Source organism: Talaromyces stipitatus, genomic scaffold, assembly GCF_000003125.1.
Source record: "Talaromyces stipitatus ATCC 10500 scf_1105507295487 genomic scaffold, whole genome shotgun sequence".
Taxonomy (NCBI): domain Eukaryota; kingdom Fungi; phylum Ascomycota; class Eurotiomycetes; order Eurotiales; family Trichocomaceae; genus Talaromyces; species Talaromyces stipitatus.
Genome location: NW_002990120.1, coordinates 704,571 through 730,026, shown reverse-complemented (window position 1 = coordinate 730,026; position 25,456 = coordinate 704,571). Strand labels below are relative to the sequence as shown.

Sequence of the window (25,456 nt, the reverse complement as noted above, 5' to 3'; positions counted from 1 at the left end):
TCACATTCAAATGTAGCTCCACTGCGCCTTTCCCAATCTAGGGCTCTATTAATTACTGCTTGAATACTGGTACGGTTTGCTTCTACTGATGGGCCTGTTACCCAGGCTATATAGTCATCCACGAATGCGATTAATCCTCCTGAGGCGCTAATCCTGTGTTGTACTAGATCTGCGTTAAAGAAGAGAAATAATATTAGGGATAGTGGTGATCCTTGGGGTAAGCCTGCTTAAGATAGCTCCTTTTGTTCACTTGTCAGCCCATTAACTACAATGGTTGTGGTGCATCTTGAACAAAAGGTGTTAATCTATTGAACTATCTTATCAGGTATTCCCCTTGCCTTCAATCTCTGCAGCAGTCTTTCTTTAAAGACCCTGTTATATACCCCTTAGACATTGAAACTGACCAAGCTAAGTACCTTTCTATTTCTCTAGGCTTTGTAGATTTCTTCCTGAAGTAGTAGCAGTGCTTGTTCTGCTGAGCATCTTTTCCTTGCTTTGAAGTGGTTTGTAGGCAATAGACCAAATGTTTCAACAGCATATGATATTCTTTCTGTAATAACTACTTCTAGGATCTTACCTAGTGTAGAGAGCAGTAATATAGGTCTCTATAACTTAGCGAGCAAGTAGCTGTCCTTTGCTGGCTTCTTTAGCGGTATAATCTTAGCATTTCTCCATTAGGAGGGGAGATCGCTATCTTGAAGTGATCTCTAAAAGATAGAGAATACTCTTTCTTTAACCACTGGTCAGAGCTACTTCCACACCATTGCTAGGAGGCCATCTTCTCTAAGTGCTTTCTATGGCTTAGCTTCAAAGATTTTTTATTCAATCTCCTCTATAGTGAGATCGGGCATGTGTACTGGCTCTCTTTATAGTTGGGTTCCCTCTTCTTCAATTCTTGTTGGTAATGGTGGAAAGAATGTCACTAATAGCTCTTCTATCTGTTCTACTTTATCTTTGGTAGTAGATCTATCCCCCTTCATCAATAGTAGAATTTTGTCGCTAAATGAACTCCTACTAGGTTTCAGATATTTAGTTGCCTGCTATATATTAGTATTATCAGCAAGGAAATCCTCCTAGTGTGCCTTCTTCTGTTTCCTGATTGTATCATGATATTCTTTTGCTGCTTCACATGCCTGTTGTTTAAGCTCGGGGATTGCATGTCCTGCCCTACGCTGCGACCTAGCCTGATTTCTCTAGTAGGTATATATATGGCGAAGCTGCGTCAGATCTGTCATCCATTATTATTTAGCATATTATGAGGGTTTTACCTTTGGTGTAAGTTTCAAGACTACTTCTGTGACCGCTATCATGAGGTGGTCTGTCTGCTGCTGGACTGAGCTGTCTACAGAAACCATCTGTAAGGTAGAGGTGACTCTCGCTCTGATTTCTGCCCACGGCGCGTTCTTCTAGAGTGGTCTCTTAGTGGTGGGTTGATCTGGAACTAATATATTGAACTTAGTTTTAATTGCTTGATGATCTGATCCATGGTTTGTATAGTGTATGCCATATCTAACTATCTCTTCTGCTAGTTCTGTTAATATTAATACCAAGTTAATTGTTATTTCTATATCCCCTGATTGCCATGTCTTTATGCCTCTTGGTAGAAGACTATGGAGAGAGTGCTTGGTCATGTAGTCAATTAAAGCATCAGCCTCCCTCTATCTTATAGGAGATATTTGATCTCCGCCCCAGAGTTGATCATGCTGGTTGAAGTCTCCCATTATTAGAACATCTATCTGTATTCCTCCTCTTCCCTAGAAGTCTACCACTAAGCTGCATAGCAGCCTAATTGTAGATATCAGTGCCTCCTCATTATTTCCCTCTACATAAACCAAGACTACTAGCACCTCCCAGTCTGGGAGACGAACCATCGCAGCTGTCAGATCTAATAATTCCACTAGGATCTGTTCTGCTTTAATATCGCTCTGGATCCATAGCATGCTCTAAATTAGCCATCTTCCTTCCTGTCTTTCTGTAGGTATCATCTTTGTCCAGTGACTATGTTCCATTAGGCTTGTAATAATCATGCCCTCAATCATCTATGTATATGGCTCGGATATCGCTATCACACTGTGGTCTCTGATCTTGTTGTTGTTTATTAAGCTTTGTTATACTATGTCCTTTTTGCCTACATTGAGTTGTAGTGTATGGAGTGATTTATGCATAGGGATGCATGAGGTATACTTGACAGGTTTTGCTAAATGATTCATGTGGTCCTCCACATAGAACGCATTTTAAGATTATAACCTGGCAGGTGCTATGGTAATGTCCCTTATTTATGCATTTAGCACAGGTCTGAGTCTTTTTATAGGAAAAGACTTTATGCTCTATCTCCTGGCAGTTAAAGCATTGAGCTGGTCCCATCTGTGGTTCAAAGATTCAAGTATACGCGGATTCTCCTGCTATATCAAAGTAGTTGCCATCTATTAAACATTTGGTATTGGTCCCTTTTGTGATATACACCACCATTAATCTGTATGCTTTGTTGGAGTCCTTCTTACTGAGCTAGGAGATCTTAGCAATACTGACATTATTCTCTTTTCCTAGTACCTTAGCTGCCCCTGGTAGGATATTTCCACCCGCATCTAGGACTACTGTCTGGTTGGCATTGTCGATTTTAACTAGATATAGCTGGTCTTGCAGGGTTCTTATTCCTGGTATCTCAATCTTTTGGGCCGCTTCCTTAACCTGCTAGATCTTATCTTCGTTTCTGCAAATAACTCTGATTCAGGCTGTATTTTTAGGGTCCTTGACCACTGCTGCGCAGCGCCAGTTCTTTGTTTCCTTGTTCTCTTGCATCACTTTCTCAATCATCTATCTAATCCTAGCTATTTGGGTCTTGCCCTTATCCTCTTCCATGACTTGGGATATGTTGATTGTGCAAAATAATGTATTGGTAGACGTAGACGGCACTGGAGGGCCTAATAGTGCATCCTACTGATGACCAGGTTGGCTACCTAATGTAGCTACATATGTTGCCTTAGCTGAGGTACTTGCGACAGTGTCTAGCTGCTCCCAGAGTTGCTTATATTCTTCTGCAGATTGGCTTCGGCTCGTTTCTAGCTGAGCCTGCAGCGCTTTAATTGTGCTGCTCTGCTCCTATATCAATTGGCTCTGTTCCTTAATCATTTTTCCCTGCTTGCTAAGAGCTTCTTTTAGAGTTTTGACTTCCAGATAGGTATCCTCCATATATTGATATATCTTTCTAAGCATGTCTCGGCTTCCGTCCTTAGCGCTCTGTTTTTAATCAATAAGGCTAACTGCCTTCTTCACTGCTGTCAGTTCCACTTCTGTCATTGATTTTCTAGGCACTTTGGCAGTGCTGGTGCTGCCTGTGGCTTCTTGGGCCCTTGTTGAGGGTGTTATAACGCGTCCCGAACGCGTTGTTGTCGCTGGCTCCTCCACCATCGCGTCCGCCATCGCCAGCTTAGCTCCTAGAGCTGAGTCAAGTGCCTGCTATCGCGTATTCCGAGAGAATCACTTCTTCCTATCTCTCCCGTTCCAGGTTGTTTTTCTATCCTATGATCATTGACCATGTTGTATTCATTCATATTCATGAATATTCCCGGGTGGATTATTTTTCCCCGCCGACAAACACCCGCGCCCGCTTGCCCTACATATGTTAGATAAACCGGATATCCAGCAAGACAGTGTCAGATAATTCGGATATCCGGAGGCAGTAAAAGGAAGTGAACAATCAGAAGCCCTATCTTATAGCCCCCAAAATTTACCCCTCTTGATGACTCACAAATCACCCCGCCAAAAGTGTCTATAAAAGACCTGGCTTTGAAACCCGATGGATAGAGAGAGAGGAGAACATAGATATACAATCTTGCTAGTCACTTCTTTTCTTTGATCCTAGTAAAACACTTTTCAGGATTGGCCTGGAATAAACCGACTAATCCGACAACATAGACACACTTTCCATGGATAAGATCTATGAAAGTTTAGCATATCTATATCCGTATCCGTTAAATTTTAAGAGCACGGATATATCCGCGGATATTATCCATGAAAAAAATCCATTGTTCATATTCATATCCATGACATCCATGGATATGTATTGGTATTATTTACAAAGAGAATCTTTCAGTATAAGGAGCTTCCTCATGGTTCCACTACTCAAAGACCACCTCTGTAAGCCAAGAAGATCTCGTCCAGTATTAAATACTATCTCAACATCAACCTCTGCTGCTGGGACAGCTAAATAATCCCGTGCAGCCGCTGCCATGCGTGGATATTCATCTATATGACCTCTCCACCATGTGTAAATCCAATCTCTCTTCTTCTTGTCAGATTCGAAAACATCAGAATTAAGATATCGTGCAATATCAGAGGATTTTTCTGTGAATTTTTGCGACTTTGCCTTAATCTTACTCATCATCTCTGATACAATGGTCTTATGCGGATTTTGAAACGCAGTTGATGGTCCTGGTTTTTCTGAAGCTGTAGGAAATTCGGGCTTATGAGTTATAGGGTACTGGACCTCAAGCTGCCCTTGCATAGCAATAATATTATCCTAGCTTCATCCTCTAACTCATGCTCAAGGACAAGCTTATTAAATCGAGGATCTAAAAGCATTGTAATATAGAATATATTGCATGAATCATCTATAAGAGTATAGTACTTGTTGTATTTCGTCATGGCACTTTTGGCTGCATTGGCGACATTTATATCAAAGTCCTTGAACTTTCCCTCCCTATCCTGAACTTCTTGTAGGAGATCAAAAAGGATAATGAATAGCTAAAGACTGACTGATTTGTGGAATATTAGTAGAGAGCTCCAGAGTGTATCTATCAGACTCTGCAAGTAAAATCACGCATTGAAAGGGCTGAATTTTGGATATTTGCAAGACAGATCTGCTGTTGTCCTCAAGATGGCGCTCGGAGAAAGAATTTTACTGAGAGATTGGATACATTCGGTCTCTCCGAGTCCAGCTATCCTGCCAGGATGTGAATCAGATTTGTCAGGAGTGAAATAGTTGACCATGTGATGCGAAGTTAAAAGGGGTGCTTGGTCGCGTCTTTCCTCTAATGTCCACTCGAACGTCTCGTTCTCGCTTTTCGTTCTTTCCTCTGTCTCCTTCCATTCTCTTCCCTCTCCAAATACACTTCAATCGTCTATCCAGTTGCAATGATGATCACATTGGACGAGATTATCCCATATCAACCTCCCCTACCTCCCAAGCCGTGCATATCCTCCAAAACCATACCACCACCGTCAAAACTGCCCCCATTGATCCATCCTCTACCACAAAAACCCCAGTCCCGACACCAGTCACCCTCATGCCCCAGTCAATTGCATCAGTCCAAATGCGATCACATTCCTAGTCCAATAGATCAGGAGCAGATGTCTGGAGTACCTTTATACACAAATGTTTTCGATCGTGAACTGGCAGCTTGGAGCGATATGGCCATCAAGACCACCGCATTTGTGAGCACTGCCACGGAGAATACAGAACAGCAGCAACATCACATTGGTAGTGATCTTTTTGAAAATGGCCCCCGCAAATTACTATCTGGTGAGTACAGCCAGATTTCAGGAGTTCTATCCGCCTAGCAAATGCCAAGGGAGTGCTGACGTATTGAGGACATTTTCCAGGTGATCAAAGTGATAATGTGCAACATGCGAGCCATGATGACGAGGCCAGTCCCAGCATATCAGCGGGATTCCTGGGACACGACCGGTCTTGCTCAGCACACCAGGAGACGACGCAGCTGATTCATGCTTCAGAATCGAATGGTATCCATGCTACTCTGAGTAAGCCTCCTGTTCGGCCATCGCGAAATCTTCCTCCACGGGTACGCAGTATGCTAACCAAGACGTAAAGGTTCCGAATCACGGAGCGGAAATGTTATTCCTGATACCGCACATCTCGACAATATGGATTCGCCACACGCGAGTAGTGGGACCATAAATCCGGCAGAATCGCCCAACTCTATCGTTCCCGATCACTCGATGCCCGTTTTACCCGGCTCCTACAAATAACATTCAAAATTCGATAATATGGTCAACGAAGCGGATATTCTAAAGGCAATTAGTGATCTAGAATCGCAAAAACGCCTCAATATGCCAAAACTGCCAGAAAATATAATCTTGAGCCTTCGACCCTAAGGCGCCGGTATAAAGGCCAGACCGTATCAAACCAGGAAGCAACTTCTATTCACCGCAAACTCCTTACAGATGCCCAAGAAGAAGTTCTTCTTCATCATATCTCGAAGCTTTCGTCTCGTGGATTACCTCCAACGCCTCAAATTCTCCGAAATCTTGTTGTAGAGCTTCTACAACATGATGTTGGGGAGTGCTGGATTCGTCGATTCTGTCACCGCTACCACGATCGAATTGACAGTGTTTATCTGAAAGCAATTAATCATTCTCGCAAAGTCGCTGATAATTCAGTACATTTTGAACATTTTTATAATACAGTATGTGTGGGTGCACTAAGGTGCATATACGTACGTACGAAGCACTTGAGTCAATCTCAATAGGTGATTCTTCGGTTCTGTGTTCTGTTGTGTCTATCTGTCTTAGTGAGGCCCCGACGCGGTCTATATAGTCCTTGCTTGAGCGGTGGCCACGTCCTGCTTAACCTCCTCCTCAGTGGAATCCTCGTCTTCCTCGTCCGACGAAGTGCCTTCATATTCCTGCAAGAAGGTCTGGTAAGCGTGGGTTGACAGCCTCTTCCTTCCATCCACCTGTCGATAGCGGTCATATCGATCTTGCGCTTCGCGGCGTTCTTCTTCAGAATGCTTCCATGAGCGGCAGTTCTCTCGATGACAAATAAAGCACCTTCTATCGCTCTTCCTGAGTTGTTTAGCATCGTCACAGTTCTTGCGTCGGTATTCTTGACGCGATATAGGATAGTCGTGACGATTTGTGCGTCCTATAAACTTCCTGTCTGTATAGAATACTTGAGGATTATTGACTTTATCTACCACATACTGGCCTACTGATTCCTTCTGCTGCACTACACCTGCCCTGGCACGCAGCTTAGAAACGATTGTCTGGAAGCTGCTTGTTGGTTCACTGAGAGCCTCGCCCATTTCCGGTGTAGATTAACACGCTCTCGTGATACCGGCGATGAGGTGTTCATCACTAGCATATGCCGATCCTAACGCTTGCTGGCATAAATGAAGTTTCTCGACCATGAGATCTACAACCTCAACCAACAATTTGCCAGGATTGCTTTGGCGCTCTCCGGCCAGGGTGACTGTGGTCCACTCCTGGTAGTAATCTGTCTGGTTGTTGGGTGTGTCAAAGTACGCTTTTATCGCGTTATACGCCTGAGCGAAGGAAGCATCTGGCTTGACGTGGTGCATATAGTACGCCCCTGCACGTCCAGATAGCATCTCAGGAAAGACTTCCCAACATTTTTTCCATTTCGTGATTGTTCTGGGAAAACATTGTCTGCTTCTGAATTACATGCCTTGCCCACGAGGCCCCTGACAACCTTGTTGAAAAGAAGGTCAACAAGCACGGCAACTACTGCTTCTCCCTACCTCAGTTCTTTCTCGGCCATGCGAGCTAGACGGTAGACATCAAGCAGGATTGTCGCAAAGCATACGAGAATACCTAGGGTTTCTTTTCCCCGTCTCGGATCCCTGACGTCAATAAGTACTGCTTCAACAATATCAGTCTGGGCTTTCGACTGCAATAAGCGCTGCTCTGGAAATATCAACCTCATGCAACGGTCATTTTAGTAACATTTCCAGGATGTCCCTTCCATCCTGGATTTCCGCCTACAGTAAGTGCGGCTTCGGAAATACCAATATGAGATGAACTTTTCAGGAGCATTTCCAAGACTTGGGCTGAGCTTCTGGGACACCCGCAATAATTACAATCATCTGAGAGGATTTCAGTGGATGCCCTTCCTTATCCACAAGTTTTTCCCGGAGATCAGCACTTGCTGCTTTTATCACAGCTGTAGTTTCATCCATCATGGTCGTATATATTTGTTTTTGGCTTATCAGCAATCCCAACAGTTTATCACTTTGTTTTAAATAGGATGAATTAAATACCCGATCTTCATACTGACTGAATAGCCAATCTAAAATCAGATCACCATATTCCACGTGAGAAATTATCTTTCTGACTGTATCAGTCTCGTCTGCGTAATGCTTCACTAAAAGGGCTATGATCTTTTTAGCGAGATCTTCATCCATAGACATCGCTAAAGTGATTATCACTCTGATAGCTCGTGAGTGATTTCCATAATGTTCCACAAGTAGCCTTACTATGAGACTGATTGATATCCGTGCTGTACAGGGCCAAGTCTCGGGGATACTCCTCTTTGCTTAACAAAAGGTGTGAGACCTTATCAAGGTTCCCAGAATTCCATTTACGTTGTACTTTATGCCAGCAATGCATAGCAGCAGTTTCACCATGGCCACCCCGCGCCCCCCCGGGCTTGATAATGCAATATCTAACGCGGAATCGACGTCTGTGAACTCAGCTCGTTCATTGCCTGCATTAGATTCTGAGAATCCTTCCAACATAATCTGCTCTTCAAGGGCCAAGACAGCGTCCAAGCATTTATCACAAGATATACAACTGTCTGCATCGTCCCATTGCCACATGATGCTATCGCGCCCAAGGGAGAGCTTCAACGGAATATTCATTTCCTCCTCACTGAGTTTCATTGTATCGCTTAGAAAATGTTTACTGTTTGGGCTTTTTCCCCGTAAGATCCTGCTCGTAAAAGCGTTCCGAATTCGCCGCCAATTGCTGTAGTATCGCACCGGCGTTGAGCAGGATCTCTACTATATTGGGATTGCGTTCAGAGCAGGTAGCATGCAGAGCAGTCCCAACCCGGCCAGGTGTGTCTGTATTGGCATTTGCTCCTTTGTCAAGTAGTAGGTGAACTATTTTTTCTTTCCTGCAATAATAAGCTAACGGTATTTGAAGTGCGGTTGGCGTTGAACCTATTTGTAAATTGGGGTCAGCTACAGCCAGTATCGTAGGTCTATATTTTCCCTGTGACCCGTTGAGCGTATCCATAAGTGTAGCTAAAGAAAAATCATCGATAACTTTTTGAAAAAGCCATGGAAGGCCGAGAAATCATGCATAGTGAAACGGCGGTGGAATTTCACTCTCTCCAAGTTTTAGTTGTGGTCTGAAATATCAAGGAGATTGTATATCGTACAGCCTTACTCAACTCCGAAAACTGACACCATCCTTGAAGAGCTTCAGGACTAGACCATCCAGTGTGTTATTGGTTCCTCTGTCCGCACCCTCGTAGTGAGAATACCAAATCATGGCCGCATATTGGGAAAATGGAAGCCGTCTCAGTACATCTTCACTCAATTTATCTACCTTGAGCACCGGTTTCATAAGACAGATGAGACAAACTTGTGATATCCCCGAGTGAGCAGTGGGACTTTGCCAAACGAGACTTGCTGGAATTTCGTGCTGTTGGTTCGCTTGTAGAGATACAAATTGGATGACGAGGACACTGGCAGGAATATTCTCAGAGTCCTCCGTGACAACCTTCATGAAAAATATCCTAAGACTACAGATCAGCGTGCTATGGCGGAGCTCCCAGGGCACAGCCATAAAAAGCAGAAAGTTGGCAGCCTCAGGAAAAGCCTTCATCTTTTGATATTAATGGGCATTTCGACGATATCTGGGTTGATGGCATTGACATGGAAGATCCGAATTGGCTATTTGAATATTTGAATGCGGGAGAGTCCATAGGAAGGATTATCCTCGGATGGCTGCTGCTGCTAGAGATTCCTTAGCAATCCCCCCCTCCCCCCGCCTCTGAAGCATTAGTTGAGAGGTTATCCAACTCTGGAAGAGATGTACTTGGATTACGGAGATGCTCTACAAAGGAAGAAACTACGAGGATGCTAATGCTGTTGGATGTATGTATATCGTTAAGCAGTAGATGATTATTGATTAAACCCAGAAGGAACAGATCTAGCCTAATCCTGCGGCGAATTACTCTGTAGTAGCGTTTTTAAGGGAGAGCCAAAATTTTTTTTTTTTTTTTTTTTTTTTTTTTTTGCGAATAAGTATTCGCAACAGCTCTAGGTAATTCAACAGTTGTTAAGTTAGTGACAATACAATGTGCGGTTCCAAGTGCCGTCTTCATATCACTGGCAGAAAGGCTCTGCAGGCGTGCAGTTGGCCTTTGTGGGTTGTTGAATAGTTCCGATTGATACAACTAGAGATCAGAGACGGGAAAGTTCTCACTGCAAGAAGCGGGTTGATATTGATCATTCTGCAATCTTGCGTTTGAAGGGATAGCTCGTTGACCTCGGCTTCGTGGCTCATCCGTTTTCGGGCACGTTCATAGAAACACCGCTTTCCCCAGACCTAGATTCGAGTTCCGAGCGTGCTTCATCCACCGAGTCGAGTGCATGAAGTGGCTCGCCACCAGCCGTATTCTTGAAGCCTGTGGCCGGCAGTAGACGGGTTGGCAGGGGCTAGGCATTATCAATTCAGTGCTTGATGTTGTCCAGTCGAGCGGATTACGTAGTCCGCCTCGTTATTGGCACTTTTTGTTTCCCGGAAACACGGCCGGTTTCTCGATTGATCCATGAGCATGGTGGAGCTGGTGTCTCGTGGTGGTTATACGGATGTACAGTCTTAAATGTCGTGTGAATTCCGGATGTGGACGGCACAGGCCGGCAACATGATTGGCAGAATACTTTCTACATAGTACACACTGTGTTGGCAAATAAGGTTGTCTGCTCCACAGCGCCCAGAATTGATTGATTGATTAGATCTGGGGCCTCAAGATTTATCAATTGTTCCGTTTCTACTTTGATTATGTGAACATCAGGGCCCGAGTCACTCTGTACTTACCGCCGTTCTAGGAATTGAAACCTGTAGAAGTTTGAGTCTTGCTAACCCATGTAGCAAGGAATCAGGTGCTGTTGAAGACCCTATGACATCTTATCTCCCATTGTCCAAGAAATTTCTTACACTAGTCTAACCGAACATCCGATTGAATGCTAGATTTGCTCTCCTCTAGTTAGTAGATGGGAAATTGCCGTGCAGATCAATTTAGCTTTAGCTATCCTTACCAAAATTGAAGACACATCCGTGATCCCTCGTAGCAGTTGTTCCCACGGCATTTGAAAGCGCGACAAGTGTATCATCCGTGGAGTGGCGGAGGGAAAGGAGTGGTGGTTAAGTTCTTACTGTGCTTAGTAGGTCGCTTACTCAGTGGACAATCAGATGCTGAATAATGGATGACGGCAGTGTAGCGCGCCTGTTGATTGGCTGCCTCCAGCGGGTAGTCGGCTAGACTTGCCCGTGGTCAGCCACTATTAACTAATCGCCCAACTTCATAACTTTTGTTTCTTCCTTCTCGTCTTCCCTTCTCTCGATGTTGTCGGTCTCCTCAGTACGCTCGTCTATCCAACATGGATCGAATTGAGCGCCCCGAGGATCACATCAACAATGGCCGGTCGAGTCTCCTCCAGCCTCCCTCACAGGAGTCGTTTCCCTCCCTTCCCGAGGACCCCGGCTCACCACAGCAACAGCCCTCAACGAGACCATCACTTCGATTGAGACGCTCATCTCGCCAGCCGAGTATCAGACTGCGTCGCCTTTCGTCTGCCTCGAGTTTTACAACACCACAGGAGACACCTACTCCTGGAACGACCGAACAATTCCCTCAACTTACCCCTCAGACAACAGAACATCAAAGGCTCGCAGAGCAGAGTCAAGATGACTCATGGGAAGGGAATAGACGTCGCAGTAATTCCGAACCGCGTCCTGGTCGCTACTCAGCGCCGCCGATTATCGTGACTTCCGGACTACCGATATCCAAACAGCACCCGATGTCTCCGGTTAAAGAAGAGACTGGCAGACCATCTATGGATCTCGTTACTGCCGAACGTATAGCGGCATTACGAGGACTTGCACCTACCAACAGTGATGAAGCTGAGGAAACTAGAGAAGAAGAACCACCGCGAGAACAAGCACCATCGCCGCGGCCGGGAATGCTCCGACGAGCCAGTCTCGCGGCATTTTCGGCCATGGGCCGTAATCGCGCGTCGACAGTGGCTGGCGCTGACCCTACTCGACGTTCTCTTCCTCCGGATGAATACGATTCGCGAATTGTTGACTTTCTAGACGTTATTGGTAAGGCTTCTGCCTGGACATCAGGTATCTCATGAGACTAACGGGTTACAGACCCTGAAGTTTCGACGTTATCAACTCTTACCAACGTTCAAAACTCACTCTTCATTCCCGATCTCGGCCCCTTTCTCAACCGTGCACCTACTTATACACTCACACGACGACCCAGTAAGCGTCCTGAAAGTCGGGAGGCCCAGAAAAAGCCAGAACCAACTATAGCAGAAGAACCCCTGCCAACTATTGGGGAGCCCACGGAGCCAGTGGAGTCGCATGTTTCTGCTTTGGGGCCTAATGTATGCTTCGCTGTCCTTCCTGAAGGTGCGACCTTGGAAGGCTGGACGCAAGAGGAGATTGAGGAAATGAATGACCACGTTCGGCATATGCTTCACTCCCGACGGTCAAAGTTCAAACGCGCTATGAAGGGATTTGGACAGTATGTCAGACGACGTAAGTGGTGACATACTACTTTGGATGCATTAATCATGAACTAACAATGGGTAGCACTCGGATTTCTGGTGACATTATATGCAACATTAATTACTCTCTTTGGACTTGCTTGGGTTCTCTTTTTGATTGGTATGTACATATCAGGTCCCTGTAGCGTCAAAGGCTAATCGTCTCAGGCTGGATCAACGTCGGCGGAAGACAACTATATATCATCAACGTCATTGACAACGTGCTCGTGGCTCTCTTTGCCATTATGGGCGATGGTCTGGCACCATTTAGAGCCGTGGATACATACCACATGATCTTCATCGCACATTACCACCATCTAACCTGGAGTCTTCGCAAAAAGCGTACTCTCCCGAAACTCGCCGACAAAAACGACCTCCCTTCCCGTCGACCCGAAGACATGATCGACCTCGAACAAGACGGCGGCGTCACCACAACCACATCATCAGAAGAGAAAAAAGAATACCTAGAATACACACTCCTTACCCCGAAACAACAAAAACGCCTCGAACACCATCAACGCAAATTCGCTAAATCACATACCTTCTACAAACCTCACGAAACTGCCACCCATCACGCTTTTCCCTTGCGACTACTGGTCGCCATCGTGGTCATTCTAGATTTCCACTCCATCTTCCAAATTGCTTTGGGTGCTTGTACATGGAGTATAAGCTACCACGTGCGCCCCTTTGCATTAACGACCGTCATCCTCTGCTGTTCTATCACATGCAACATCACGGGTGGTATATTAATTTCCATTGGCGATAGAATCACGCGTAAAAAGGATGTTGTTGAACGTCTAGCCCGACAGGGTCTGACAGGTGAAGCGATGAAGAAAGTCGAGAAACGAAAGATGAAGGAGACTGTTGAACAATCCCGGAAATCGATGGATATTGCCCGAAAGTCAATGGACTTGACACGAAAATCGATGGATTATAATCGAAAGTCGATGGATATTACGCGTACGCCGCCGTATCCTGATGTTTGACTTTTTTTTTTCAAATTTTTTGTTTGTTTGGAGTTATGTGGGAAGATTTTTTATACATTTGTAATGATTTGTGTTATTGCCATGAGCTTGTTGATTTTGTTGTCCCAACCTTGAAAGGTTGGTCCGTTTTCTTCACCATAGAAGAGACCAGGCATGAATCACATGTATCTGCTCTCAATGATACCCATGAATACAATTTGGCTATTCCGCCTCTTCGTTTTCCCGTCTTATTGCAAGATTTGTTTTAGGTTTTGTGTTCAGGTAGACCTTTGGGTAAAGATTCCATTGTAATGCAAACCCAATCTGGATCATTGTGCGGTACAGAGCGAAATCATAAAGCACTTTTGTCCAACCTCGACATTTAGGAAGGAATTGGCATATAAGTCAATACATCAGTCGTAATGCGTAATAGCCGTAAGATAAGTATAAATACGTAAAGATAGAATAAAAGGAGCTATAATTGCTCGATCATGCAGCATCCTCATCATTCCCACTCGACCGATTCTGTTCGTCTGGGAGTCCCGATGGCTCACGGTCTTCCCCCTGTTGTAACGTCGGTGTCGTAACAGGACTCTCCCCGGCAGCCGCAGACGAAGACTCGGCGGCATTTCTTCTCGTTTTCGCCCCTTCTTTGAGTTTCTCCCATCTGTCGCGGTACCTTCCCAGAACAGATTTGAGCTTTTCATTCTCACGAACGACTTTATCGCGTTCTTTCTCGGAGCGTTGAATAATCGCTTCAAGTTCTCTGATTCGCTGTTCGTGGTTATCTACCGCGTCATCCGAAGGGTGTGGCATTGCTGACGATGCTGTGGGGGATGAAGTGTTCTGTTGGTGGTGCATTGCTTTCAATGACTGCTGGAGAGCCATGGATGATGATTGCGCGTTCACCTCCCACATGTGAAGGCGCTTGGAAAGTTGATCGGATAATTGCTTCAGGGCTTCGTTTTCCATACGCAGCTCTTCCATGGTTTTTGTACTCTTCTCTGTGCCGGCACGCGTCAATCTCGTCCGGCTTCCGGATAAGCTCTGTCGCATCTCCGGTGAGGGTGGCGTTTCTCTCGCATCCACAAAGTCCTCGTCTCCATCATCCACACTGCCTCGCCGAGTCTCTTTTTCTGCACGAGATAGAATGCCAGCATAAGAAACAGTACCGCCTGTTGTAGGCACCACATAAAAAGACTCTGCACCACTACTAGGCATCCCCCCGTTTGCCTCACGTACAGCCCGCAAAGCAGCACGTGAGAATATACTGTTGATATCCGGCTCAGCAGACTCCGTCCGACGCTGTGAGACTGCATTTTGGCGGTCAATTTTGGTGTCTGCAGGAGACTTTTGTTTAGCGGGATCAGAATTATCTGTGCCCAAAGGCAACCCCGCGAATGCTAATGGTGCAGACAGCTTCGAAATCAAACCCTCAAATCTGGAGTAGAACTTTTGAAACGTTTCGTCTGTCGTGGGAAAATGCCCTCGGTTCTGCTGCGGTTCGTGCGCATCGGCAGGAACAATCTGGCGTAATGTGATTTCTGTCGGGCTGATGGATGGAGAAGTCCATGGTTGACGAGGTGCGCTTGGAAATTTGCCTGCTCGTTCGCGAAGCCTTCCTTCGCTTGTCTTGGCTCGAGATGGTGAATCTGACAACTGACCTCCTGCAGGTTGAGCAGAAAGTGTCGGCGAAGCGGGAGCAGCTCGTCGAGGATACGATGGTATACCACGGGCAGAGGCCAGGTTGCTGGCGATGGACGATGTGTCTCTTTGTAGTTGGCGATGATGCCCTGGAAGCCTCGGCGGATGCTGTAGCAATTCATTTGTCGCTGCGGAAATTGAAGTACTAATTGGGTTGGTCTTGGACGGAGTAGAAACATCAGCCTGAGACTCCTTGGTACGCGACTGTGAAGGAGTTGCGATGGATGGATCTGGTGATGAGACACTGGCGGGATTTTCGTGTTGAGATCGTAGAAGAATAGCAAGTCTTTTATGTTCCTCTTCCAGCAATTTCAATGTTCGTAGAGCCTGCCATACTTTCGCGTCAGCCCCAAGCCCTGCCAGAGGCACATTTACGATCTCAACAACATACGTAGGCGTCCAAGCAGTGTTGAGACGCGGTTGCAAATTCTCCTGCCGCCAAATCATGTTCCTCACTAGCAGCAACTGGATTGGACTTTCGAGTCTCGAGCATAGCATTCCGGGCATGGGTATGCGCCTGTATTATTAATGATTAGTTTTGAGGCTAGGTTGCGCGAGGACCGACTTGGACTTACCAGCGTCAAAGGCACACTTTCCATTTCGACGCCTGTTCTCAAATATATATTTCTCAGAGTATCCTGAGCTCCACGCTGTAACAAGATTTATAGCTATCGACAAAGATAGGCGGGCGGTCAATATTAACAGGCGACGCAAGCGGATGTCGTTACATTGGAGAACGGTGTGCGGGGAGCTGTCGGGAAGTTACTGCTGCGGAACTGAAGATCAAGCAACACAAGAGTCAAGATAATGGGAGAAAGGACTCATCCATTGGATTGTATGGACGAAAGAGTCAAAGAAGAGCTGGATGGATACGATACAGCAAGTGGCAGGTGACTTGCTGCTGATTCCTCGTTTCTCAGGTGTCAACATGTCATAGTGGGCCTGCGCCATAGTCTGGCCAATCACACTGCTTACCGGGCCATCCTTCTCCGCACCTTCCTTCTGAGACCTCACTTTCCCCTAATTGGCACTCAATGTTTAGTCCCTCGCGCCTGCCAAATCGACCAGATCGATCAGATCGACCAGCTCCTTTCGTCCTCTTCAGAGAAACTCATGTCGAAAGACCTCACAGACGATACAATGCTGCTTTGATTTTTGCCGACACTTCATACTCTATACAGGAACTTTCTCTCATTCTCCAATTTGTGGGTCTTTGCATCTTAGCTTAAGCCATAGCCCCAAAACGAAGGCCCAAAGTGACAGCCTAGTCGGACACTGTCGTCACCCCCGGTTTGACGCCCGCCTCAGGACGTCGCTTTGCATCTCGCTCCATCCCATTACATCCTCTCGCGTGAGCCGTCTACATCTTATCACCTTAAATACCTCTTATCGGATCCGTCGCGGTCGACTCAATACTTGGGGAAAATGCTACAGCGACACTAAGACAAAAGCTCTCGACAACACACGGGTTGTTTCAGGTTCGAGCTCGATCTGATAGTATCTGTACATGGGAGCTATATGTTAGTTCTGGCGGTCTGCTCACCTCTGTTATCGTTTCTCGACGCAATCTGAGGATCGTCCTACGAATATATCATGGACGGCGCCCAGGATTCGTTATCGCAACCTTCCGGCATCAAGAAGGTGTTTTCGAGACAAAGTCGCCAAGACCCCGAAATCAATTCGAGTTCTAATCGGAGCAATGGGCGTTCATCACTAGAATCGACACCAGAGAGACGCCCAGCGACTAGCGGGGACCAGGGTCAAGAAGACTCTTCAAGTCGATTATCAAAGCTGATCAACAATCGAAGAAAGAAGAAGAATGCCACCAACGATAAAAGGGCAGGATCAATTGCGTCCGCAGATTCTATACTGGAATCTAGCACGAACAGCGCCGGGATGTCATTACGAAATGAACCGTCAGTTTCGGGATCATCGCCAAATGGCAGTAATAACGCTCTAGCTCGTTCTGCCGGTAGCGTCAATCTTCTAACTGACGACTCTGAGCCAGACCAGTAAGTATTTCGGTCAGCCCGAACGAAGTATAAACTAACAACGACTTATCTAGAATACCCCCGCTTCTCTCACGCGATTCTCATGCAGAATACCTAACTGCATCCTCGCCATTGATAACGACGACGGCGGTGGACGAGGACAATGACGAGCGAAAAGACGCCTCTCTGTTACATTCAGCCTCGTCTTCTCGGCGGCATAGCATCTCTGTTCCGCAAGCATCATCGGCCTTCCTTGGCACAACTATATCTGGTCCTGACGCAGAAATCTCCAAGAAAAGGAGTGTTTCTCCTGCAAGGCGTTTGAAAGACGCTTTCAAACCATCTCAAAGCAAAAAGAGTCCTAGTGTCAGTCCAGATCGAGAATCTTCACAGTCTACGGGAAGTCAGAGAAAGAACGGCCAAAATCTTCTTGGAGGCCCAAGCCGTAGTAACAGTCTTTCGGAGAGGCGATCGTTCAAAAGATCGTCTAGTCCACCACCACCTCTACCAAGAACTCTTTCCACAAACTTTATCGAAACGAGCAATCCCAAGGTAGTTGATCAGGCAGATCGCCTAGATGCTCCCTCAACCACTGACGCCTCGAAGGTTGTGACCACAGTCACTCCACCAACTCCTACTAACATTTCCGGGGAATTCTCTACTGGTCTGACAGAATCACCTGAGACCGTGAAATCTGAAAGTGCAGACTTTCCTCCAGGAACAGTGGTAAGCCCTTCAGGTCATATGATTTCACATCGCCGAGTGCGTTCCGCGGGCACTGTCACAAATCCTCCAAGCAAGCTATCACATATGACATCATTGACGCCTACGGCCGAGGAGCCTCGAGGGACGAGTCCGCGCTCTCCCTCAGCCGCCCAGGGCGGGTTCTTTTCATCTGTCTTTTCAGCGGCTCAAAATGCCGCTTCTACCATTACTAACACCCTCGGTGCCCAAAATAAAAATCGCACCACAAGTCAGGCAGCCGATCTAGGCAAGAATGCAACTGAATCCGCCAACGATGCCTCGGAAGATCAAACAGAGGCAACGAGACAATCTGTGGCCGAAGGCATAGAGCAGCAGAAACAGAAGGAACTTGCCATTAATACCCTAGGAAGCGGTGACTTGGACTTCAGTCATCTTGATATGGATCTCACTGCAGGCGGCATCGTAACAACAAAGGATGGAGTGGTCATCACTCAGCCAGACCTTCCTGCGGAGTCACGCACATCCGCCATTGCAGCAAAAAGAGATCGAGAGTCAGCACGCGTTGAAGATTCAAGAGCAGCTAGAGCCGTATCATTGGCGTATGAGAAGTCGTCCGACCCTCCTTCGACGACAGTTGCATCTACTTCTGATGAAGCCAGTGATGTTAAAGTTAGACCAAGCTCCATGCCATTTGAAGGAAGTGGAACGCAGACACCTCCAGGAGGAAGCATTTTCGACGGTGATACCGGCGGTAGTATAAAACGTACTGGAAGCGTTCGAAGTCGGTTGGCTCGACGGCATCGTGGCTCTTCGGGCGCAACAGGTTCAACAATCGGCGCTATTGGCCTCACCGTAGGGTCGCTGGGCTTACCCAACAACAATTCAAGTGTACCGCGTTTGACTGGATTTGCTGTTGCAAGCAAGAAGCGCAATCGTGATTACCATCAACTCTTCCGCAGCGTACCAGAAGACGATTTTTTGATCGAAGATTACAGCTGTGCTTTACAGCGAGATATTATTCTTGCCGGGCGTATCTACATTTCTGAGGGCCACATCTGCTTCTCCAGCAATATCCTCGGATGGGTAACTACACTTGTCATCAGTTTTGACGAAATTGTGGCAATTGAGAAGGAAAACACAGCCATGGTGATTCCGAATGCAATTGCTATTCAGACTTTGCATGCCAGGCACACATTTCGCAGTCTGTTGAGCCGTGAAGCGACCTATGATCTCATGGTTAATATTTGGAAGATCAACCATCCCTCTTTGAGAAGCTATCTGAACGGAATGCGGATCGACGATGGGCTTGGCGACAAGACTGAGAAAGCGAATGAGAGCGATGTTGCTAGCGAAGTCGCTGATGAAGATGAAATCTACGATGAAGACGAGGATAATGATGGCGACAGTCTAGTAGATGGCGATGTTAGCATCAATGGCAGTGAATCCGTTGGGACTGGCAAGCAATTGAGCCGAGAAAACACTGGTTTGACCAGCCAAAGAGCAGAATCGACCACCGCTTTGCAAACAGCCGATGGAAAATCGAATGATAAAGGCGTAACAAATTCCACTGATGGGAATGGGTTCCCAGGCCCAGGTACACACCCACCCACGGAGTACAATGACCCAGCTGGTCGATATGATAAAGTCGTGAAAGAGGATGTCATCCCGGCGCCCCTTGGAAAAGTGTACAACCTTATGCTTGGTCCCGCATCTGGTGCTTTTGTCAGCAAATTTCTGGTAGAGGACGAGAAATGCACGGAATTGCAGTTTGAAGACGACAAAAAAGGGTTGAACGAGCCAAGCAAGACGCGGCAATATTCGTATATCAAACCACTGAATGGAGCTATTGGGCCGAAGCAAACAAAATGTATCAGTACTGAACAGTTGGACGTACTCGACTTGGAGAAGGCAGTCCTTGCCACTCTGACCACTCAAACGCCTGATGTTCCCAGCGGCAATGTGTTCTCTGTCAAGACCAAGTACTTGTTGACGTGGGCTCCGAATAACCATACTCGATTTCTCATGACGTGCGCCATTGAATGGACCGGTAAGAGTTGGCTGAAAGGTAAGATCGACCCATGGCATTTATTAAGAGACTTGGATTAATGAATGATTAGGGCCTATCGAGAAAGGAGCTATCGATGGACAAATGACTTACGGAAATGACCTTGTCAAATCCTTAAAATCGGCAGTCAATACCCGCCCGGCTGGCACGACTAAAGGCGCTAAATCATCGAAGAGCCGACGAAAGCAATCATCAGCTGCCGCTACTAAATCCGCAGATGTTGCTGCTGCTGTGAGTGCTGCTCTGGATGCCAACAAGCGAGACTCCCAAGGATGGGGCATATTTGAGCCTATCCATAGTCTCCTCGGCCCCGTCATAAGCATCTTCAAACCTCTCTGGAATGCGCCTGTCGCTATTGCAATAATCGCTTTCTTGTTATTCACGCTTTATACAAGGGGGCCGAACTCATCAACGACTTCGTCTGACTTGAATTTCCTTAGACACGCATCTTCTCAACGTCTGGCCGCTTATGAGGAGATTTGGCGAGCTGAGGAGAACGAGCTATGGAGATGGTTAGAAGACAGAGTTGGAATGGAAGGCATCAATTTTCCAAACAACAACAGAAGCCCCAACGCGGATGCAAAGGCACGAAAGCGGAATCTAAAACGTCACGGTCAATCTCTGGCATCCAAAATTGACGAAGAGCAGATTTCGCAACGGGAGATGGATTACGCCATTCAAGTTGTCCGTGACCGTCTCGACAGGCTCGAGGAGATAGTTAGTACCCATCAAGATCGGAGCCGTCCTTCCCAAACTTAAGAAAGCCATGCAACCGATGTATATACAGGGTGTGCTATGCTTCTTTTCATTTACCACTCATTCATTATTCATTTCCTTTGCCTTCCCATAGCTCTAGGCCATCGACCAGAGCCTCACAATCCCTCCTTCTTTTTCTTTGTTGATATATTTGCTTGGTGTAAGGAGTCAGTGTCCCAAAATCTCTGAGTTCGAGCATTACTTGCTTATTTGTTACTACTCCGGAGGTTTTCCTTTATACGTTTTGTATCTAGATGCATTGCGTTCATGTTCTTTCGAAACTTTTTGAGCGAAGATGTCTGTATATTTTCTCTGTACCTTACATTCCTTGCCATTTTCAACTCGACATGGTCTTTTTCTTTTTAATTTGACGCCTTTTATTTTGCCTGGAAATGGGACATGGACAGCATCGCCCGAATAAACCGGTTCGAAATTTAGTACTTTATACAATAGAGCTCGGCTATAGTAGAACCTGGCTATAACGAAAGGAAGCCCTCTCCGTATTTCAACCAATCTCGGCTTTGATTGCTCTAATATGGGAACTAAAGAGCATTCTAATTATTAAAACTAAGACAGATTAATATTTTGGGGTGGCCTTTCTGCCTAATTTCTTTGTTTTTGACTTAGATCCTGGGAGGCTTTCAGTTCGTTATAGCCAGGTTTCACTGTAGTTAGGTAGCTACCTTCTTAGTTGCATCATGTTTTGTGTAGAGCTCTGCCAAGGGACCCCGAAGTGCATGACTCGGGTCAAGTTTCACGTCACATAAAAGGTCGCATTTCCTCTAATATCCAGAGAACTGCTCCCAACAAGAACATCAAAAGCACCAGCCTCAACCACATATTGCATATTGACATTCCAAAGCCCTAAATCACTCACATCTAGCGACATCAGCACCGTTTTCGTCTCACCGGGCCCAAAGACAACTTTTTCAAAGCCCTTCAATTGCCGATTGGGAACAACCACGGACGCATATACATCAACCACATATACTTGAATAACCTCGGTAGCATTGCGGGAGATATCCTCGTTCGTAACGTCGATGCTCACTATTACTATGTCCGTAGCAGTAGCATTGGTCTTGTCGAGATTCACAGTCCCATATTTGAAGGTCGAATAACTCTTCCCATACCCGAATTCGTACCACGGCAATGGTGATCCGATGACATACTGATGCCCAAAAACGATTGTATCGTTTTGCGTGATGTAGCCCGAGTCACCGATTGATCGCCCGGAGTTCAGATAATCGTAATATATGGGAAGCGTTCCCACAGATCGTGGGAAACTGACTGAAAGCTTTCCAGAAGGATTGTAGTCGCCGAAGAGGACGTCAGCAAGGGCATTACCGCCTTCTTCTGATGGATAGAACTGTTGGACTAGAGCGGCCGTAGAGTTTGAGATCCAGGTTTCGGTGATTGGTTTTCCGGAGGAGAAGACGACAACTGTTGGGACGCCTGTGTCTGCGATTGCTTTGACTAGGGGAGCTTGAGCTCCGACCAGACCCAATTCGTTTAGATCAACATGTTCCCCGGTTCTGAATGGAAGTTAGTGGAACAGTCCAAGAGGGACTGAATACGTCGATGTGATTGAATCTTACGTCGCGTTAAACCCCTGCCACAACTCCTGTTGATCTCTAGACCAGGTTCCTACGACTACAATAGCAACATCCGACTTTTTAGCTGCTTTGATTGCTTCATCAAACCCCGACTGATCGTTACTCCAACGCTCGCAGCCTTGCGCGTAATTGATAGTTGCTTTGTCTCCAACTGCGGACTTGATCCCATCAAGAGGTGTGACTCCCCTGTATTGGCTTTGATAGACGACATAATCCCCATACTTGGAGCAAGATTAGCTAAATCCAAAAGTCTAGACGAGGATCTTGGGAGGTATTGATGCTTACATTCATATATCCGTGTGCCATGGGTCCAATCACCGCAATACTACCACTCTTTTTCAGAGGGAGAGTGTTATTGTGGTTTTCAAGCAACACGATTGATTCACGGTCTAGCTCCCGAGCAACTTGCACATTCTCCGGGGTATGAATAAGTTCGTTCCATTTGTCAGCTGAAGCACCCACATATGGGTTCTCAAAAAGTCCCATTTCGAATTTGGCACGCAAAAGTCTTGAGACTGCTGTGTCCACAGTGCTAACGTTGAGTTTGCCGGAAGTGACTAATTGAGGGATAGTCTTGAAGTTGCTAGTCACAGAGAAGGCCTGTATGTTAGTAGGTATTCCGTCTGAGAACTTCCTGTAAACGGTTTCTTACAAGGAACCGCCGCCCATTTCTACATCATTTCCAGCAGGGAGAACAGCCAATGTAACGGCTTCGGAGTCAATTGGCGAGGCCTGACATAGTCGAAACGCTGTGCATAGCCTATCTGTTGCGCCGGCATCACTTGTGACCCAATAATCATAACCCCATTCGTCTCGAAGTAGAGTCGTGAGCGTTTGGTAATCGGCCACTGCAGGGATACCGTCGTAGCTAGCTCTTAAATCAGTTATCGCTGTACTTGGCTCACTGCAGACGAGATTTCACCTGTGGTAGGCACTCATAATACTCCATGCACCTGCATCGATGATTGCTCTCTTAAAAGGAGGAGCCCATCTTCTTGCCTGTTAGCAGGAACTTTTTCCAACAATGGGGAAGAGAAAACAGACGTCGTTCTCAACTCTCTCTGTCCACCATGAACTGGACCCGTGTTCAAGCCTTGCTCGGGATTACTGTATGCCAGATAATGCTTGACGGTGGCAGAGACGTTTTGGCTCTGTAATCCTTTGACATAACCGTAAGCAATTTCACCTGCAAGATACGGATCTTCGGAATTTGTTTCTTCAACCTATACCACCATTACGATCAGCTCTTATATGTCTCCTTTATGTTATCTGAACATACTCGACCGTATCGTAGCTCCCTAGCCAAATCTGCAAGTGGTGCAAAAAGTTGTGTTACGCCTAAAGCACGAGCTTCTTGGCCGATAATCTGTCCCATTTTTCGCACCAGCTTTGATATCAGATTAATCTCATTGCTATATCCTTGAGGGAATCTGGGGCAGTATATGAATCGCCTACATCTCTGTTCCAGGAAGAGCCATAGCCAATGGGTGAATTGAATATGGTAGCATTGCCTATCAAAAATCCATGAATTCCTTCTGTCTGAACCAATGCTGGGATTCCGAGGGTCGTGTTATGAACCAGGTAATCTTGGCCTTTTTGAATGTTTGAAGTAAGCCATTCCCACGAGATTGGATATCCAACTTCATATCACATTTTCATTGTTAGCGAGACTCCTTCATGAATAAAAATTGGGGTGAGGCATACCATAAAATGACCCCGCCTTCTCCTCCATGTTGGCTACAAGACCGCTAGAATTGAATGTGCCAGTTGTCTGATTCATCCAGTTTGTGATATCACCTTCATTTCCGCTTAGCAGTGTCATCGCTTAACGGCACCCAATGTGTCTAATTAGATTTTCGGATATGTACCTTGCATCAATTGCGCCATCTTATCTTCAATTGTCATTCTGCCTAGCAAATCCGCAACGCGCTGTTCAACTGGGAGACGAGGATTCTTGTATGGAGGTGGTGAATTCGCCCATGCTGTACCAAGTGTCAAAAGGACGCATAACGATATTATAGCCATATTAGGCATCTTGGCCATATCTCACTTTCAATCTAGTTCCGAGATGTCGAAAATACTGGGCGGTTATTGTCTATATTAATTAGCTAGACCTTGATGTGGAACCAGATCGAAATATCCGTTAGCCCTAGTCTATCGTAGACCACCCATAGATAATATAAACAATCAAGAAAGCGGAGACATAAAGTGAAAACCATTACGTGTGCATCGCTACTTGATTAAGCATTCCTTGTTAGTTGCAGCACCTATGCACCCGTGGACGGCGGTAAGACTGCGGATTCCAGCCGATTAGGGCTATTCGCATTACCTTCCCAAAGAGGAAATTTTTAAACATGGACTCAATCTCGATTTTCTTAGAGCTAGCACGTCATATAAGTCTAAATATTATCACGAATATGTAATTTAGAAGTCCATAGAATCATTTTCAATCAAAGAAACAGACGACTACTCAGAAATTGACTCGTATAAATAATGTGAGAAATCAACAAACGTACACATGATGATCTGCATGACACTGCGGAGTATCGCTTGGCCAGGTCTTGCTGACAGTGTACGATGGGTAATAATCTCTAACCAGCAGTAAGTGTTCTTTAAGTACGTACGCGTGTAATATCATAGGTGATAATTTATCCGGAGATCTTATTACCCGGGTTAATAACCTACATACGGGATTTCCTTTGACGCTTCTCGACTCTCGCCGCTTTTACTTACTGAGTAAAACTGAGCATGCCCGGAGCACGCTGACCAAATCAGTGAGCTTCGCATACTATATATATGTATGCTGAGAAACATGCTCAGTGAGCTGAATAATGAGCGAATTGAACCCCGTGACGCGCTCGCCTCTAAAAAGGTCAACGGGATCAACCCACACCAATGAACAGAGTCAGAGCTCTTTGATCTTCGATTTCGAGTTGATAGGCGACTTCCTTACAATTATCTAATGGCGTTGAGCAAGCGCTAAATCAAGGCATGACTACCTCAATTCTTACCCTAGATGTTAAGGGCGCGTTTGATGCCGTTCTCCCTAGCAGACTCATCCGCAGATTACGCGAGCAAGGCTGGCCTACTAATCTTGTTCTCTGGATCG

At 46.0% G+C, this 25,456-nt stretch overlaps 7 protein-coding genes across 7 annotated transcripts, besides 5 other annotated features; 3 read left to right on the top strand and 4 right to left on the bottom strand.

Annotated features, from left to right (window-relative positions):
- Positions 1-1,730: part of a mobile genetic element that runs on past the window's edge.
- A 2,354-nt stretch (positions 1,731-4,084) lies between these two features.
- Positions 4,085-4,456: a mobile genetic element.
- Positions 4,457-5,131: 675 nt separating this feature from the next.
- On the top strand, positions 5,132-5,988 carry TSTA_054700 (uncharacterized protein; the record flags this gene model as incomplete). The annotated part of the gene is made up of 3 exons (XM_002487026.1): positions 5,132-5,521; positions 5,602-5,808; positions 5,831-5,988. Coding segments are annotated over 3 exons (755 nt in total), but the record flags the coding sequence as incomplete, so codon positions are not given.
- Positions 5,989-6,050: 62 nt separating this feature from the next.
- Positions 6,051-6,338: a mobile genetic element.
- A 210-nt stretch (positions 6,339-6,548) lies between these two features.
- Positions 6,549-7,319, bottom strand: TSTA_054690 (uncharacterized protein; the record flags this gene model as incomplete). The annotated part of the gene is made up of 2 exons (XM_002487025.1): positions 6,549-6,898; positions 7,061-7,319. The coding sequence occupies 2 exons, from the start codon at positions 7,317-7,319 to the stop codon at positions 6,549-6,551; spliced, it is 609 nt and encodes a 202-aa protein (XP_002487070.1).
- A 1,339-nt stretch (positions 7,320-8,658) lies between these two features.
- On the bottom strand, positions 8,659-9,591 carry TSTA_054680 (uncharacterized protein; the record flags this gene model as incomplete). Its single annotated transcript, XM_002487024.1, has 2 exons — positions 8,659-8,840; positions 9,171-9,591. 2 exons carry the CDS (start codon positions 9,589-9,591, stop codon positions 8,659-8,661), a joined length of 603 nt encoding a protein of 200 aa, XP_002487069.1.
- A 384-nt stretch (positions 9,592-9,975) lies between these two features.
- Positions 9,976-10,005: a microsatellite.
- Positions 10,006-11,372: 1,367 nt separating this feature from the next.
- Positions 11,373-13,534, top strand: TSTA_054670 (uncharacterized protein; the record flags this gene model as incomplete). The annotated part of the gene is made up of 4 exons (XM_002487023.1): positions 11,373-12,096; positions 12,148-12,540; positions 12,595-12,669; positions 12,717-13,534. 4 exons carry the CDS (start codon positions 11,373-11,375, stop codon positions 13,532-13,534), a joined length of 2,010 nt encoding a protein of 669 aa, XP_002487068.1.
- TSTA_054660 (uncharacterized protein) lies at positions 12,753-15,816 on the bottom strand (the record flags this gene model as incomplete). Its single annotated transcript, XM_002487022.1, has 3 exons — positions 12,753-15,544; positions 15,609-15,734; positions 15,793-15,816. The coding sequence occupies 3 exons, from the start codon at positions 15,814-15,816 to the stop codon at positions 14,003-14,005; spliced, it is 1,692 nt and encodes a 563-aa protein (XP_002487067.1). The 3' UTR covers positions 12,753-14,002.
- A 994-nt stretch (positions 15,817-16,810) lies between these two features.
- TSTA_054650 (GRAM domain protein) lies at positions 16,811-21,173 on the top strand (the record flags this gene model as incomplete). The annotated part of the gene is made up of 3 exons (XM_002487021.1): positions 16,811-17,229; positions 17,283-19,978; positions 20,031-21,173. 3 exons carry the CDS (start codon positions 16,811-16,813, stop codon positions 20,735-20,737), a joined length of 3,822 nt encoding a protein of 1,273 aa, XP_002487066.1. The 3' UTR covers positions 20,738-21,173.
- Positions 21,174-21,488: 315 nt separating this feature from the next.
- TSTA_054640 (beta-glucosidase, putative) lies at positions 21,489-24,390 on the bottom strand (the record flags this gene model as incomplete). The annotated part of the gene is made up of 10 exons (XM_002487020.1): positions 21,489-22,266; positions 22,330-22,568; positions 22,633-22,930; positions 23,000-23,215; positions 23,270-23,338; positions 23,392-23,570; positions 23,627-23,734; positions 23,803-23,987; positions 24,052-24,144; positions 24,216-24,390. 10 exons carry the CDS (start codon positions 24,388-24,390, stop codon positions 21,489-21,491), a joined length of 2,340 nt encoding a protein of 779 aa, XP_002487065.1.
- A 912-nt stretch (positions 24,391-25,302) lies between these two features.
- Positions 25,303-25,456: part of a mobile genetic element that runs on past the window's edge.